Source organism: Rattus norvegicus, chromosome 3 (genome assembly GCF_021556685.1).
Source record: "Rattus norvegicus strain SHRSP/BbbUtx chromosome 3, alternate assembly SHRSP_T2T, whole genome shotgun sequence".
In the NCBI taxonomy this organism is placed as follows: Eukaryota; Metazoa; Chordata; class Mammalia; order Rodentia; family Muridae; genus Rattus; species Rattus norvegicus.
The window spans coordinates 60,365,889-60,381,539 of NC_141536.1; the positions used below are offsets into that span (position 1 = coordinate 60,365,889).

Below are 15,651 nucleotides of genomic sequence, written 5' to 3' on the forward strand. Positions count from 1 at the left end.
GAAACTGACCTTAAAAGCAATTGCCGGGGCTGGGGATTTAGCTCAGTGGTAGAGCGCTTACCTAGGAAGCGCAAGGCCCTGGGTTCGGTCCCCAGCTCCGAAAAAAAAGAAAAAAAAAAAAGCAATTGCCTTCCTCACACCTAGATCTCTGGCTCTTAACTCTCTGGTACTGCAAGGAAGTCCCATTTCTGTTGCTGAAGCCATCCAGTCTGTGGTATTTTGTTATGCCAGCCTTAACATGGGAATGCAGCTTACAGCCAGGAACATATGCATCAGGAAAAGAAATCTGAGGTGGGAACAGATTGCTAAGACGTCTTGCTAATCAGTTGTTTATCAAAGACTTGTTAATATCACGAAGGGAGAAACCATCAGACAATGTACTTCCTAGCAGAAACATTCAATGAGACAAACAATACAGCAAGGTGTTAGGAAGGGAGGAAGACAAGAGAGTGAAGGAGGGGCCATGGAAGAAGGGAGTGGTGAGCAAAAGAAGGTTGACCTTGATTTAACCAAGACACTAGATCCAACCTCCAGTTTCATGAAAAGAGGACTGAGGGATGAGTTAGCCATAGGAACACAACCAACCAAATCCATTCAGTGGGAAACTCTCCTGGAATCTAGGTGCTACCTAGAACTTGGGACTTACTGTTAACAGAAGGTAAACCTGGGTAAACCATGGCAATTTAGTCTTAATTAGTCTTAGTCTTCTCTTTCAAAAAATTATGAAAAAGGGGAAGAATCCATACTTTAAAAATATTTAGAAATGTCAGCCATCATAGCTTGTGGGTAGTGTTCTGAATTCTCCCCCACAAACAAACTGTTAAAAGGTTTTATTAAAGGGACTAGAGAGTTAGCTCAGGGGTTAAGAGCATCTGTTGTGTCTACAGAAGAGCTGGGTTCAGTTCCCTATACCCACATGGTAGCTCACCATCATCCCCAACTCTAGCCCCAGGAGAATCTGACAACCTCTTCTCACTTCCATGGACGCCAGGCATGCCCATGGTATGTAGACAAACACGCAGGTTAAAACAACAACAAATCAAAACAACACAAAAAATCCCTCATGAACATAAAATAAAGATATTTAAAAATTTTAATTTATGAAAAAGTATCATCTTTTCCATACTTTTGTAAATATTAATAGTATACTGGGACTGTCAAGACGGTTCCGTGAGTAGATGGTCTTGCCATGCAAGCCCATCGGCCTGAGTTTGATCCCAAGAACTCACATAAAGGCAGAAGGAGGGAGCCAACTGCACAACGTTGTCTTCTGACCTCCACCTGTGTGCATACCTACACATTAATACTAGATTTTAATTTTTTAAAGGGTATGTTCTCAGATTTGGTGTTTTCTTCTGACTAAGTATCTGAATTAAGTCTAATCATTTATATGTTTCTTCAATGACATTTGGGCCAAATGGCAACTCTGATCATGTTAGAATTCTGTTGGGAAAGTCAATGAAAATATAATCAGGAGAAAACAGGGTCCTGGGAGGTTCTGCTGTTTTATTTATTCCCAAAAAGCCTATTAAGGAAGGTAGGCTTGCAGCAGCTGCTGGGATGAAGGACATGAGTCCTATTTGTCGTAGTTTGACTTCCTATGAGTCCGCTGTGCCCCAGCCAGTGCTATTATCAAATTGAGCTGAAAAACAAACGTTCTGGCACAGCATTTAAAGCCTCGTTTTTAACATGAGCAGCTCTCTTTGCAAATAATAGTCATCAAGGAAGTTTAGCTGGAATGCATCCTGCGTTGGATTAATAGTCATCACGGGATAAGAGTCCCATTAAGTAAGTATGGGAATCACTTGGGAAGGAGTTATAGCCATTGCTCAGATGAGTGTGTGCTGTCAATGTCTAAGAAGGACATGGTTTACAGCCTGCATTTTGAGGATCCTAAACATCACGGTGTTCCACAGTGAGCATGTTAGAAAACACAACTTAGTTTCAGGGTTGTGCATTTCTTAGTTAAATCAAATCTAAGATTTAAGAGTTCATATGTCAGGCAAATTGATCTACATAAAATATTAGTGCAACAAAAAGTGATGTCAGGGAGGGAGAAGGCTGAACTTGTTATTTTCTCTCCCAGCTCCCTCCTCACCTTTCAGGCTGGGATTTACCCAACCCAAATACAGCACTAGGCGTATTGAATGGATCTCCTTTAACCCTGATGGCTGTCTTCTGACTTAGGTGTGGTCATGACCTGGTTTTGACTGACTGGGAATCTGTGCCTTGAAGATGACAAGCAGCCTGGTTAACTTCCCACCAGTAAGAGGCAAGCTAGATCCCACCAGGGGCACGCCCACACTTAGTTCTGACGTTACTGAGGAGCCTCCCACCATTAAAATTTCTAATCCCCAACCCGCTTTTCCTTCCTTTGCCTCTCTTATCTACCCCCATTTCCTGATGCAAGACTTCGATAGCAGTGTGACAGTATTTCCCTTGAATGACCGCCTCAAATGTAGAGATCTGGACTAACCCCCGTCCCAACATCAAATTCCCTGAATCATGATGTGTGCTCAACCTGAACATGGTCCTTTAGAAACAATCCCACCACACATTTCCTTCTCCCCATAAAGTGATCGCACTGTCAGTTCGGCCAGTGAGGTTCTAGGATTACTGTATTTGACTTGATTACAACAGTGGCTCCCCCTGTCTGCCGCCCCCCTTACTGCTGTGGTTTTTTGAAAGGACAAGGTCTAGTACATAAGAAACGTCGAATGTCCACTCTAATGAAAAAGGTAGTTGGTATTTATAGTTGTTTGAATAGGTTTGGCCTAGGGAGTGGCACTATTAGGAGGTGTGGCTTTGTTGGAAGAAATGTGTCACTGTGGGAGTGGGTTTTGAGGCCCTCCTGCTAGTTGCCTGGAAGACAGTCTTTTCCTGGTTGCCTTTGGAAGAAGATGTAGAACTCTCAGCTCCTCCAGCACCATGCCTGCCTGGACACTGCCATGTTTCCCACCTTGATGATAATGGACTGAACCTCTGAACCTGTAAGCCAGCCCTGATTAAATGTTGTCCTTATAAGAGTTGCCTTGGTTATGGTGTTTCTTCACAGCAATGGAACCCCTAAGATAGTACTGTTAGTACTCCTGGAGCAGGGTATCCAGAGAATTTTGTGTTGTTGTTGCTATTGTGGGAGGTCTTGTTGTGTAGTTCAGGCTGGGCTGGAATTGGCTATGTAGTTCAGGACAGCTTCAAACTTCCAATCCTCCTGCCTCGGGCTCATGAGTGCTGGGATTACAGGCATGTGCCTTCATTAGGTATTTCTTTATCTAGAACTTCCAAACATTTCTCCCTGTCCCTCCATTGGACATTTTAGGCATAAAATTTATAGTGTTGGGTAGCACAAATGGATCCTGAAGAGTGTTTGTCTTTTTGTGGCTGGCTTGTTTTACTTAGCACAATGTCCTCATGGGTGTGGTTGAATTTCCTTCTCCCTGAAGGCTGAGAAGCATTCCATTCTAGGTACATAGCATGTTTTACCTGCATCCATTGTTGATTATTTGTTTACTCTTATGCTTTGTTGTTGTGTATGATGATCCTAAGACCTTCCTTTCAGCTCTTCCGGATATGAGCCCGCCAAGAGGGATGATTGATGGCTCACATGGCAGTTCCATTTGTCACTTTATTTTTCATTTATTTGTTTATTTGTTTATTTATTTTTACTTATTCACATCCTACTCACTACCCCACTCCCATTTACACCCCTCCCCACGATACTTCCCTCCATAACCTCTCTTCTTCTCCTCTGAGTGAGTGGGGGCCCCTCTGTGTATCCCCTCACCCTGGCACTTCAAGTCCCTGTGAGGCTAGGTACTTCCTCTCCCACTGAGGCCATACAAGGCAGCCCAGCTAGAAGAACATATTCCATGTACAGACAACAGATTTTGGGATAGACCCTGCTCCAGTTGTTCAAATGACATGAAGACAAGCTGCACATCTGCTACATATGTGCGGGGAGGCCTAGCTCCAGCCTGTGTGTGTTCTTTGGTTGATGGTTCAGACTCTGAGAGCCCCAAGGGTCCAGGTTAGTTGAGTCTTTTGGTCTTCTTACAGAGTTCCTATCCCTTACCAATAGCCAGCCCAACTTGAGACCCATCCCATGGACAAGCATCAATTCCTGTCACTACTAATGATACTCTGTTAGGCTTGCAGATAGGAGTCTAGCATGGCTGTCTTCTGAGAGGCTTCACCCACCAACTGACTCAGACAGATGCAGACACCCACAGCCAAACAGTGGGTGGAGCTTGGGGACTCTATGGAAGAACTAGAAAGAGGTGGAAACAAGGTTTATGTACCATAAGTAAGATATTCTTTTGAATATTTTTTCTCTCCAAGCTGAGAAAATTAAAGGACTGATACTAGGAAAATTAGAAGTTGGTTATTTTCAGTAATGTTGAACATATTTCAAACATTTCTTCATTATGTTTACATGATTATGTGATTCCAGTCCCCACTTGTTATCTCCTATCCCAACTTCTCATTGTCAAGAGTGTGCTCTCCAGAATACAGCAAATATAGAGGCGAATGCCAGCAGCAAACCACTGAACTGAGAATAGGTCCCCTATTGAAGGAATCAGAGAAAGAACTGGAAGAGCTTGAAGGGGCTCGAGACCCCAAAAGTACAACAATGCCAAGCAACCAGAGCTTCCAGGGACTAAGCCACTACCTAAAGACTATACATGGACTGACCCTGGACTCTGACCCCATAGGTAGCAATGAATATCCTAGTAAGAGCACCAGTGGAAGGGGAAGCCCTGGGTCCTGCTAAGACTGAACCCCCAGTGAACTAGTCTATGGGGGGAGGGCGGCAATGGGGGGAGGGTTGGGAGGGGAACACCCATAAGGAAGGGGAGGGGGGAGGGGGATGTTTGCCCGGAAACCGGGAAAGGGAATAACACTCGAAATGTATATAAGAAATACTCAAGTTAATAAAAAAAAAAAAAATAAAAAAAAATAAAAGAAAAAAAAAAAAGAGTGTGCTCTCATCACCTTGAAGGAAATGATTATTAGTGGAGCACTTTTGGAACAGGAAGTGAGTACAAATCCCTCCAGTTCCCATGGAAGTTCCAGACAGGAAGGACAAGAGCTCAGGTTTTCAGAAACCTTCTGTAGAGAACACTGACACACAAGTCAACCCTCAAGTTATTTTTCAGAGAACTGGCTGTAAAATCTAATAATGCCAGGGACATTTGAAGTACAAAATGGGCAAGTGCACCCATGTAATTGGACGTCAACCTGTAAATGTGCCTGCATGGAAGCTTTCTAAATGGGGACTTCATCGCAGGCTTTCACGCTCTTCATTTGCTAAAGGCATTACTGGTGACAGTAAATTATCTTGAATCTATAATGCTCTCTCACATTCTCTCTGAAATCTTGGGTCCTACAGATTCCCATGTGTTCTTAGGCATACAAAATGTCTCCAGGTTCATTTTATAGCTACTGTATCAGCCAATAGGTAAAAGGAAAGCTACTTACAATTAAATTCTACAGTCACTCAACAGTTACCCATCTGCATCATTCTTACAGTCAGCAAGTGTTCTCCTTAAAACATCCCATGAGATGGTTCCTTTCAGATTCGCTTAATTTCAAAAGTCACGCAATATACAAGACTTGGGAAGCATTACAGTCATAGACTGGTATTAAATAAAGCAGCAGCAAGGCTGGGAGATTCAACTCAGAGTTAGTCCAGATTTGAACAACATCTTTGTGCATCAGCCTCCATCTTCAATGATAAAAGAGGACAGCATGGAGACTGCTACACAGGGCATCTGGACAACAGACATCACAGTCTGAAGACCTCTCAGGGACTCTGTGGCATGAAGGGCAACTGACCCAAAAGACTGAAAAGCCTCTCTGGAGTGTGGCTGCACTCAAGGAAACAGAAACCACAGTTCTTTGACCTTCCCCTTCTCCCAGAGAACAGCTTCACACAGGACAACAGTCTGAAGGCCTCCCAGGAGATCTACTGCAGCCAGGGCAACAAATCAGCAGCTTCTCTGACCCTGTGAAGACCCTCCAGGTGGAAGGCCCCACAGGAGGTCTGCTATAGCCAGGGCCGCAGGCCTACCAGGAGACCTGTTGCAACCCAGGGACAAAAGAGGTTGACTCCAGACAGAGTCACTCAGACCAGCAAACACTAGAGATAACCAGATGGTGAGAGGCAAGCACAAGCCCATAAGCAACAGAATATATGTGGTCATTATCAGAACCCAATTATCCCACCACAGCAAGCCCTGAATACACCAAAACACCTGAAAATCAGGAAGCTGACCTAAAATCCTATCTCAAAAAAGATAATAACGTCCTTTAAGGAAATAACTCACTGAAAGAAATACAGGAAAACAAAGGTAAACAGGTAGAAGCCCTTAAAGAGGAAACAAATAAAAATCCCTTAAAGAAATACAGGAAAACATAAACAAGTGAAGGAACTGCATAACAATTCTTAACAATAAAATAATGGCTGGGGGAAATCACCATCCCTGACCTCAAGCTCTACTACAGAGCAACAGTGATACATGAGATTGGTACAGAGACAGGCAGGTTGATCAATGGAATAGAAGTGAAGACCCAGAAATAAAACCACACACTTATGCACACTTGATCTTTGACAAAGAAGCCAAAAATATACAATGGACAAAAGAAAACATCTTCAATAAATGGTGCTGGTCTAATTAGCTGTATGTAGAAAAATGAAAATAGACCCATATTTGTCACCATGTTCAAGTCCAAGTGGATCAAGGACCTCAACATAAAACCAGATATACTCAATCTAATAGAAGAGAAAGTGGGAAAAGGCCTTGAACTCATTGGCATAGAGAAAATTTCCTAAATAGAACTCTAATGGCCCACACTCTAAGATCAAGAATTGATAAATGGACCTCATGAAACTGGAAAACTTCTGTAAGGCAAAGGACATAGTCAATAAGACAAATAGGCAACCTACAGATTAGGAAAAAATCTTCACTAACCCCACATCCGATAGAGGGCTAATATCCAAAATATATAAAGAACTCAAGAAGCTAACTGCAAAAAAAAAACAAACAACCCAATCAAAAAATGGGGTATAAAACTAAACTGAGAATTCTCAATAGAGGAATCTTGAATGGCTGAGAAACACCTAAAGAAATACTCAAAGTCCTTAGTGATCAGAGAAATGCAAATCAAAATGACCCTGAGATTCCTTCCACCTCACACCAGTCAGAATGGCTAAAATCCAAACCTCAGGTGACAACACATGTTGCAAAGATGTGGAGAGGGAGGAACACCTCTCCACTGCTGGTGGGATTTCGAACTGGTACAACCACTCTGAAAATCAATTTGGAGGCTCCTTAGAAAATTGGAAATAGACCTACCCAAAGACCAACCACTCTTGGGAATATACCCAAAAGATGCCCCACCGTGCCACAAGAGCATGTGCTCCACCATGTTCATATCGGCCTTATTTGTGAGAGCCAGCAGCTGGAATCAACCCAGATGTCCCATGACAGAAGAATGGATACAGAAAATGTGGTTTACTTACACAATGGAGTACTACTCAGCTATTAAGAACAAGGACATCCTGAGTTTTGCAGGCAAATGGATGGAACTAGAAAATATCATCCTGAGTGAGGTAAATCAGACCCAAAAGTACATGCATGGTATGTTTTCACTAATAAGTGGATATTAGCAACAAAAAGTACAAAATACCCAAGATACAGTCCACAGAACTCAAAAGGGTCAACAAGTTGAAGGACCCAAGTAAGGACTCCTCAGTTCCCCTTGGGAGGACGAAGAAAGCAACCACACAACAGGTGAGGGAGAGACAGGGGAGAGAAAGGGGATGGGGTTGGGGGGGAGGGGAACATGATCTGGTATTGGGTGGGGGAAAAGGGCTAAAGCCCTGAGGGCCAGCAGAAAGAATGGAAACAGGTGACCTTGGGAGGAAGGGGGTTGAGAGGACCATCCAGAATGTATCAGAGACCTGGGAAGTGAGAGACTCTCAGGACTCAAAGAGGGGTACCCTAGATGAAATGTCCTACAGTGGGGAGAGGGAACTTGTTGAGCCTACCTCCAGCAGAAAGACAGGGCATCAAGTGAGAGATGGAGTTGCTATCCCAGTCAACCTCTGACCCATTATTGTTCCTGTTCTTATACTAAGATGATACTCCGCTACTGTGTCTGGAACTCACTTGAATTTTGTTGATCTGTGGATTCTGATTCGATGAGTCCCTAAAGGGCCTGAGGTGCTGTTACATTTTCTGGCCTCCTACTCATGCATAGATCTATCTTAGAATTCCAAGTATTTGATAATATGTCTCAAACTTGACCTATTTTTCCTAGTACGTGATGACACAAATCTATGAATATTTCTACCTTAATTGAAAACCCAATACTGTATATAGAACACACTGTTTCTTTCAAGAAAAGGGGGATTGAGGAGTAAGAACAATGGCACACTTAATCCTTTTTCAATGGTATCTGATCTCCAAGTATTAGGACTTTTGAATTCAACCGTGTTTCTTTTCATGGAACCAAACAGTATCAATTCAGTAGAAGTAATTGTTTAACCCTATAAACAACAGCAAAACAAACGCAGCAAACCATGGGTAGGTAGCCTTGCTCACGGAGAATGGAAATTCTATTATGTGCACAATGTGATTTTCAAACCATTTTGTCTGGAAGAGAATTATACCTCAAACCAAGTTGTGATCCTGAAACCAGCTTTTCTGAAAAAAGAAAACAAAGAATCATTTCAAAACACGTTATTGATGACCCATATACTGCTGACTTCCCACTCTCTGAGGAGTTTTTCTTTCTCCAGTGAGTTTAGAAAGCATTCCACACTATGTAAAGTACTGTAGCATGCTTTTCAACCTCACTTACTTGCAAGGACCAGCAGGGTTTGGTAAAGTACCTTGATGGAGGCTAGACGTGCGGCATCAAGACGTTATCACGTCGTGACGTCATCACGAGACAAACAAACCCTCATCAGCTGCGTCCATCCCTCTCTACTTTAAATCTGATTCGTGAGCGTGTTTCGTGACTGATTGTGGTGTACCGACTCCTTATTCATTCCGAGTCCTGTGCTGGGTGTGAAGAATGAAAGGCTCCTGTTAGGGGGTGCTGCTGTCCTCCGGTGCCTTATGCCATGCCAGGAGGTGGGGAAGGAAAACACACCAACAACAAATGAAATAATTTTCTGCTATGGGGAAAGAGTGACTTGACAGACTGGGACTAGCTCAGGGGTGGTTTCCTCATAGAAGTGGTGCTGAGTGGCAAGCAGAGGCTTGTCTTGGAGGGAATGAGATATAAGCCATAGGTGTAAAGACGCCATGGTAAAACCCATTTCTCCCTCCGTTAACCTTAAAAAGAAGCTTGTCAAAGGGCTGGGAGTATCCAAGGGGAAGAGATGAGCTTGGCATGTTTCAGGAAGATCATTCTCCACGTGACTGAAAGAATAGGAAAAGACTCACAAAGCCAGACAGCCCCACCCCGGAGAGCCTTGGAAACCAGGACCAAGAATTTAGATGCAACAAGAGGATGGGGACCTGGTCTGATTTTCACTTGCTAAAGCCCTTTTTGGTAACCCTATGGAGAAGAGTTACAGGGCGTTCACTGAATTGTTAGGGATGCATAGAAGACTATGCCAGGAATCCAGACGCGGCAATGGGTTGCATCATGACCATGCTGTAGTTATGGAGTTGAACAGAAGCAGAGAAATGGGTAATGTGCCAGCACCATTGAATATGAGATTTTAAGATGTGAATATTCTGTGGTCTTTGGGATTGTAGCAGCAGTTGCTGGTGAGATGGTAGGAGTTCTCTACTTATCAAGCCGAGCTGTGGGTGTGGACTGCTGACTGTATATTTTGTGCCTGAACCAAATACTAGATGTGACTAATTTGATCAGTGAGAAAATGATTACATTTCTAACAACTTGGGGAACAGTGGAGTTCTCTGTGAAACAGACAAGATTTGAGGTGAACATGACGTTAGGAGACTGTATTAAATTTGACCTGTGAATTAAATAACTATTCAAAAGTCAAATCATGCAGAGAGTTGGATTTTAGGTGAAAAGGAATAGAGTTTAACTATTAGTGAGAAGATTAGATATGCATTTTATTGCTCTAGATTTTAACACCTTCAAAATTTTAGGTACAGAGAATGCTGGTCAATGTTTATGCTCACAAAATGATTCTATTATGCTTTCAACAGAGAAACTGAGGAATGGCTGTGCTCTTTTATTTTTCTGTGCGTTTAAGCTTTAAGCCCAGTATAGACAATGATGAACTTATCAATATATCTGTCACCAAGGGGTTATCAGCACCACAGCAGGTGTGAAAAGCAAACACTGTCATTACTGTTTCAAATTCTGGGTCACCTAAGGAAGTATCCTGTGTCTTGGAGTTTATATTACCCTTTTCATCTTTATTTTAAAGGTAAAAGAATCAGCAGAGGACAGATGCAAGCGATAAATTAAATCAGTCCTTCTAATTGAAGGAGCGATGGGGCCCAGTCATTGTTCTCACGGGGCCTAGAGGGCAGAAGACAATTTGAAAACAGTTCCTCAGCTGATACCACTGAGTCACTAAGAAGCTAACCGTAGCATCTGGCAGTGAGAGTGGAGGTGGCAGGGAGGGGTGGTTCTTTGAGACACGATTTCTTCCTATACCTTTGGCTGTCCTGGAACTAGCTCTGTAGACAAAGCTGTTATCAAACTCAGAGAAATCCACCTGCCTCTGCCTTCCAAGTGCTGGAATTAAAGGTGTATGCCCCTACTGCCTGGCTAACAATGGTATTTTGAAACTTATGCTGAATAAGGAAATTCAAGATGAGTAAGAAAATTGATTTTTTTATGTATGAATATTTTCTCCAAATTAAATTTTGTTATATTTCCAAGATGTTTCATATTCAGTTTTTAAAAGCCCAAATTGAATTTAAACATACCTCAGAATAAACTTAGGAGTACTCCAAGATTCTTGAAAATACCTAGGCTCTCTTATAGTAAACCACATGAGAAAATTAAGACATTTTACGTAAAAGAGAACTTGAGACTTGTCCCAGTCACAATTGTCTAAAACCAACAGCTCCAGGGAGCCTAGGAAGATGGCCGGGTGGGTAAAGTGTTTACTGAACAAACATGAGGTTCTGATGTCAGCTCTCCAGGGCCCACATAAAAGCCATTAAAAGCCTAGCATGTCAATAATCCCAATGCCAGTGGGTAGAGTGAAGACAGGTAGACCCTCTGGACTGGCTGGTCAGTCAGACTAGCCAAAATGGAGAGCTCTAGGTTCAGTGAGAGACTGTCTCATAAAGTAACCCGGAGATTGACTGCAGAAGACACCACAGCTGAAGTCTGGCCTCCACATCCACATACATAAGTGCACCGGAACACACAGGTATGCTTGTAGAAACATGTGTGTGCATGTGTGTACATGCACACACACAAAACCAAGCCAACACACATTGCCACGAATCTAATAATAACAGATTATTATAATTGTTTTATATGTTCAACCTAGGAATTTAAAGAAGCCAAGCCCTAAGCAAACTGTTGACAGAAAATTATTGATTTGCTTAGCCAACTATATCTTGATGTCTTGCAGCAGACGTGTCCCACATACTCACACCTAAAGATCCCCTTACTCAGTGTTGTGTTCTTGCTGCTTGGCCTTTTTAGGGCATAAGTTGTTCCAGATCACAGTCAGTGATAAAGAGACAGCCCCACCCCCACTCCCACCACCAGACAGTCAAGCCTCAGGAGTAACTCTCACGCTCAGAGGCGCACATGTGACCCTGAGGACTTTTCAGAACCTTCCTTGCACATCCTTCAGGAATGCTGGCCCAAGGACAGCAAGGACTTCCTGCCACACAGCAGAAAGATCCCAGACCTCTCAGTAAAACACTGACTCCCTGAACCGTCTTGCTCTCCCTACACACGTAGCTCTCTAAACTCCTCCCTTATACCTGGTAAGAAATGTTCTGAGGACAGTTTTCTCTTCCTCTTCATTCTCCACAGAGCCTACCCTGACTTTCTATGCTACCAGAACCTCCCCTTATTCTAACAACTGGACCACATCAATGCTGCTTCATTCTAGATCTCTGATAGCTCATGATTGACACATCCTTCCCAATTTTTCCATATCCACTTACTTCTGTTCCTTTTTAAAATCTTTAATGATTTCTTGAAATGAATTCTTATATTTTTGACTTAAGTACATTTAAATTTATAGGAAATTTTAGGTCATTGCAACATTGGAAAGTTAGTACTATTCCTTCTAAATTGAGGTTAAAGCATACATAATAGAAGCATTGAAGTGTTGTCTATGTCAACTGCTTAAAATTACCACACATACTATCATTTGGGAGCTGTTACTTTATAGCCTTGTCTCATTTGGTTTAGTCTTACATCATGCAACTTTTATGTGTGTATATCTGTCCATTTCTCCTAATAAACTATATGTTCAGAAAGGAGGTGCCTTGGATTTCTCAGTGTCTAGCGCATAGTAGGCATTACATAAATATTTGTTCAGAGAATACATGCCATCCAGAAATATATCAGTATCCTTAGGCACAACTTGTAGATATACAGTTGGCGAAATAGATACTCGATCCTTCATGTTAAACTTAATGAGGCCATTTAATTATGCACTGAATTTATAGGTAAAATATATTATTGAGGATATAAAATATATTGTAGAGAAAGAAATACTTTTCATGCCTGTTAATAGTAACATTGCTATTTGCATGAGATTTTAGGTTTTAAAGATTGAAATTGATAGATCCAGATTTTATGAGAGCAATAAAAAGAAAACATACAATGATTAGTTGGTGTGCCTCGCTTTGGAGAAACCTAGTAGAATAAATTCCAAGTATTCAGTGATAAGTTAGGGCCACATAAGTTCATCAGAAGATAAATGTAAAAGAAACCATTTAAACAGCAAATCCTAACGGCCTTTTAAATATAGTTTGACTTCTACTCCAGGAGCATACTTGTTAAATAAATTCAAGTGTTCCTTACAAAAATGAACACAATTCAAATAAATGGAAGAAGAAGCTGAAGGAAATTATTCCAGGAATTTTTAAGGTTTGAATTGGAAATGTGGTTAATATCCAAAGGCTTTTTAAAAATTACTTTCAGTTACTTTACTCCCCAGAGGCCAGAATTTTAATTTTCAAAAGTAAAGGTTGCATACAAGAATTATAAAGACAAGGTAAATAAGGAATGATGGGAATAACTTTTGGTATTGTGTTCTTTATTATTCATAAGAAATAAAAATAATAATAAAATCTCTTGTTTCCCATGAGCAAACACCTTGGCTTGTGTTTAGAAGTTGTCCTGTCTATTTAGACATTGGAGAACCACAAGCCAGAAGTAACCCACCAGAGCACACCCAAGCAGGTGCCTTTCCCATACCCATACACATATATACACAGTACAGAGACATATCTTCCCACACAGAGGACACCCACAGCAGGAAAGAACCTCTAAGTCTTCTTCTATGACTCCTTAACTATGAAAAGAATATCAAGTGATTTCCTCACATTAAAAGATGAACTGGTCTGATGAACGCCCATGCCCATTCCTTTCCACTCCTAAGCCACAGTTCAGTTACCCAGATGAGCTACCCTGGTCTGTTTTTAAAGTAAGAAAAGGTGCAGAAAAAATACCCAGCTCATTCTTCTGTTGTCCACTCCTCTTTGCCATAGTCTTCATCCTGCTACCCTGGACGATGAGACTGAATATTCAACAGACAAAATAGAGATCTACCCTTAATTAAAGAATTTCAAATAGAGATGGTCTTAGTACACATTTACTTAAGTAACTGAAGTCAACACAAACCTAACCTTTTCAAAATGCGTAACACTAAAATGGAAATGAAACAACAACGACTTTCCTCTACCACAATATACTGTTCAAGACTCAGTTGATGCCATTTCCCAACCTGTGGACTACAAACCAGTTCTTGAAAATCTCTACCTATAGAAGTTGAAACATGAAATGTCTCTTACAAGATCATATCTTTGAACATTTGATGCCCCCAGCTAATAGCACAGTTCAGGAAGGTTAAGAAACCTTCAGGAGGCGGAGCCTTGCCAGAGGAAGTACATCACTGCGCAGGCACTAAGGTTTTATGGACCAGCCCCACTTCCTGTTTCCTCTTCCTGCTTCCTGCCTGGGGATTCCTGACTGCCAGGCTGGCTCCACATGTGTGTCTTCCTCACCACGGTGGATTCTGTCCTCTCTGCAGCTGTGAGCCAAAATAAACCCTTTCTCCTCTAAGTTGCAAGGAAGCTGCTGTACAGCGCTGGGAAGCACGGTCACATTTGTGGATTGTGTTAGTCTGTGTCCTTTCCTGTAACAAAATATCTGAGCAGACGATATAAAAAAGATGGCTCATTTTGTCACACAGTTTCACAGGCTTAAGTCCAAGGTCAGATGACTCCCTTGCCTTGGCTCTGAGGTGAGGTAGATTACCATGACCAATGGAGTGTGAGAGAGAGGAGACTGCTCATCTCAGGGAGTTCAGGAAGCAGCAAGGAGAGGCTGTGAACAGAATATACACTTCAAAGACAAGCCTCTACTGACTCATTTCCTCCCATCCAAGCCTGCCTTCCACAGCGTTATCAACCCCCATTAATGGGTGACACCGTTATGGATTGATCCCATGACACCATTAACCCATTATCCATTTATTAGATCAGGGCTTTCATGATCCAATCACCTCCCCAAAACCTCACCTCTAACATTGCGCTGGAGAACAAGTCTTTATTGTCTGAGCCTTTGGAGAGCATTTTGTACCCAAACCACATTGGCGTCTAAGCTGCTGGATACTGCCTGCTCAGTCTCAGGGCTGTTTTCACAAACTAACTCTCTGATCCAGCTCTAATCAAGATTTGTTTTTGAGCCAGGGTTTTTCTGTCCAGAGTAGCTTTGGCTGCTCTGGAACTCACTATACAGACCAGGCTGGCCTCAGACTCATGGAGATCTACCTACTTCTGCCTCCCAAGTGCTGGGATTGAAATGGTACACCACCACTACATGGCTATACGAATGATTTAAAGCCTTTATAACCTCTCGTCAAGCTTATTTCAATAAACAAATCCTTTATCCTCCCATAGTAGCACAACATGCCGTTCTTCGCTCTTTCTGTCCTTAACATTCAGTTGAAATCTGGATCCTTGGTCAACAGGGTCAGGGAGCTGATAGGAGGAATGATCTAAATTTACCTATTGCAAAATTCATCCTAATTTGTGCATCCCTTTATCTCTCAAGCACTTGGCAGTGCTGACCCTTCCTGCCTGGGAATCTTCTGCCCTGACTTCATGACACAGGTTAGGATCACAGACACCCGAAACCCACTGAGTGCAAAGTGACATCCAAAATTAGGATGAAAACTACTAGATGAAAAAAATGTCTTAGGGGTTAACAACTGACTATAGACTGAGAGTCCCCAGTGTCGTCTTCAGTGTTTATATCTCCTAAACACCCAATCAGCTGATCATTTTAATGTAACTGTTAGTCAACCTGAAATTTCCTTTTTAATTTCATCAACCTAGAGGACTGTTATAAATTAAACCTATCTCTTGGCTTTTTTGGATTAGGGAATGGACTTGAACTGGGAAATAGAAATGATTATTTATAAAATAGACACTTATCTTGGTATTC

General features: G+C 42.0%; 1 protein-coding gene across 3 annotated transcripts in view; it reads right to left on the reverse strand.

The window, feature by feature from the left end:
- The window catches only part of Pde11a (phosphodiesterase 11A), a 370,466-nt gene that overhangs the window by 252,473 nt on the left and 102,342 nt on the right, over nt 1-15,651 (reverse strand). The window contains 2 exon segments of one of the 3 annotated variants that reach the window (NM_001127481.3): nt 13,653-13,720; nt 13,995-14,091. Of the exon segments in view, the coding sequence (NP_001120953.1) occupies nt 13,653-13,661 (9 nt within the window). The 5' untranslated portion in view covers nt 13,662-13,720; nt 13,995-14,091. 3 annotated transcript variants of the gene reach the window in all.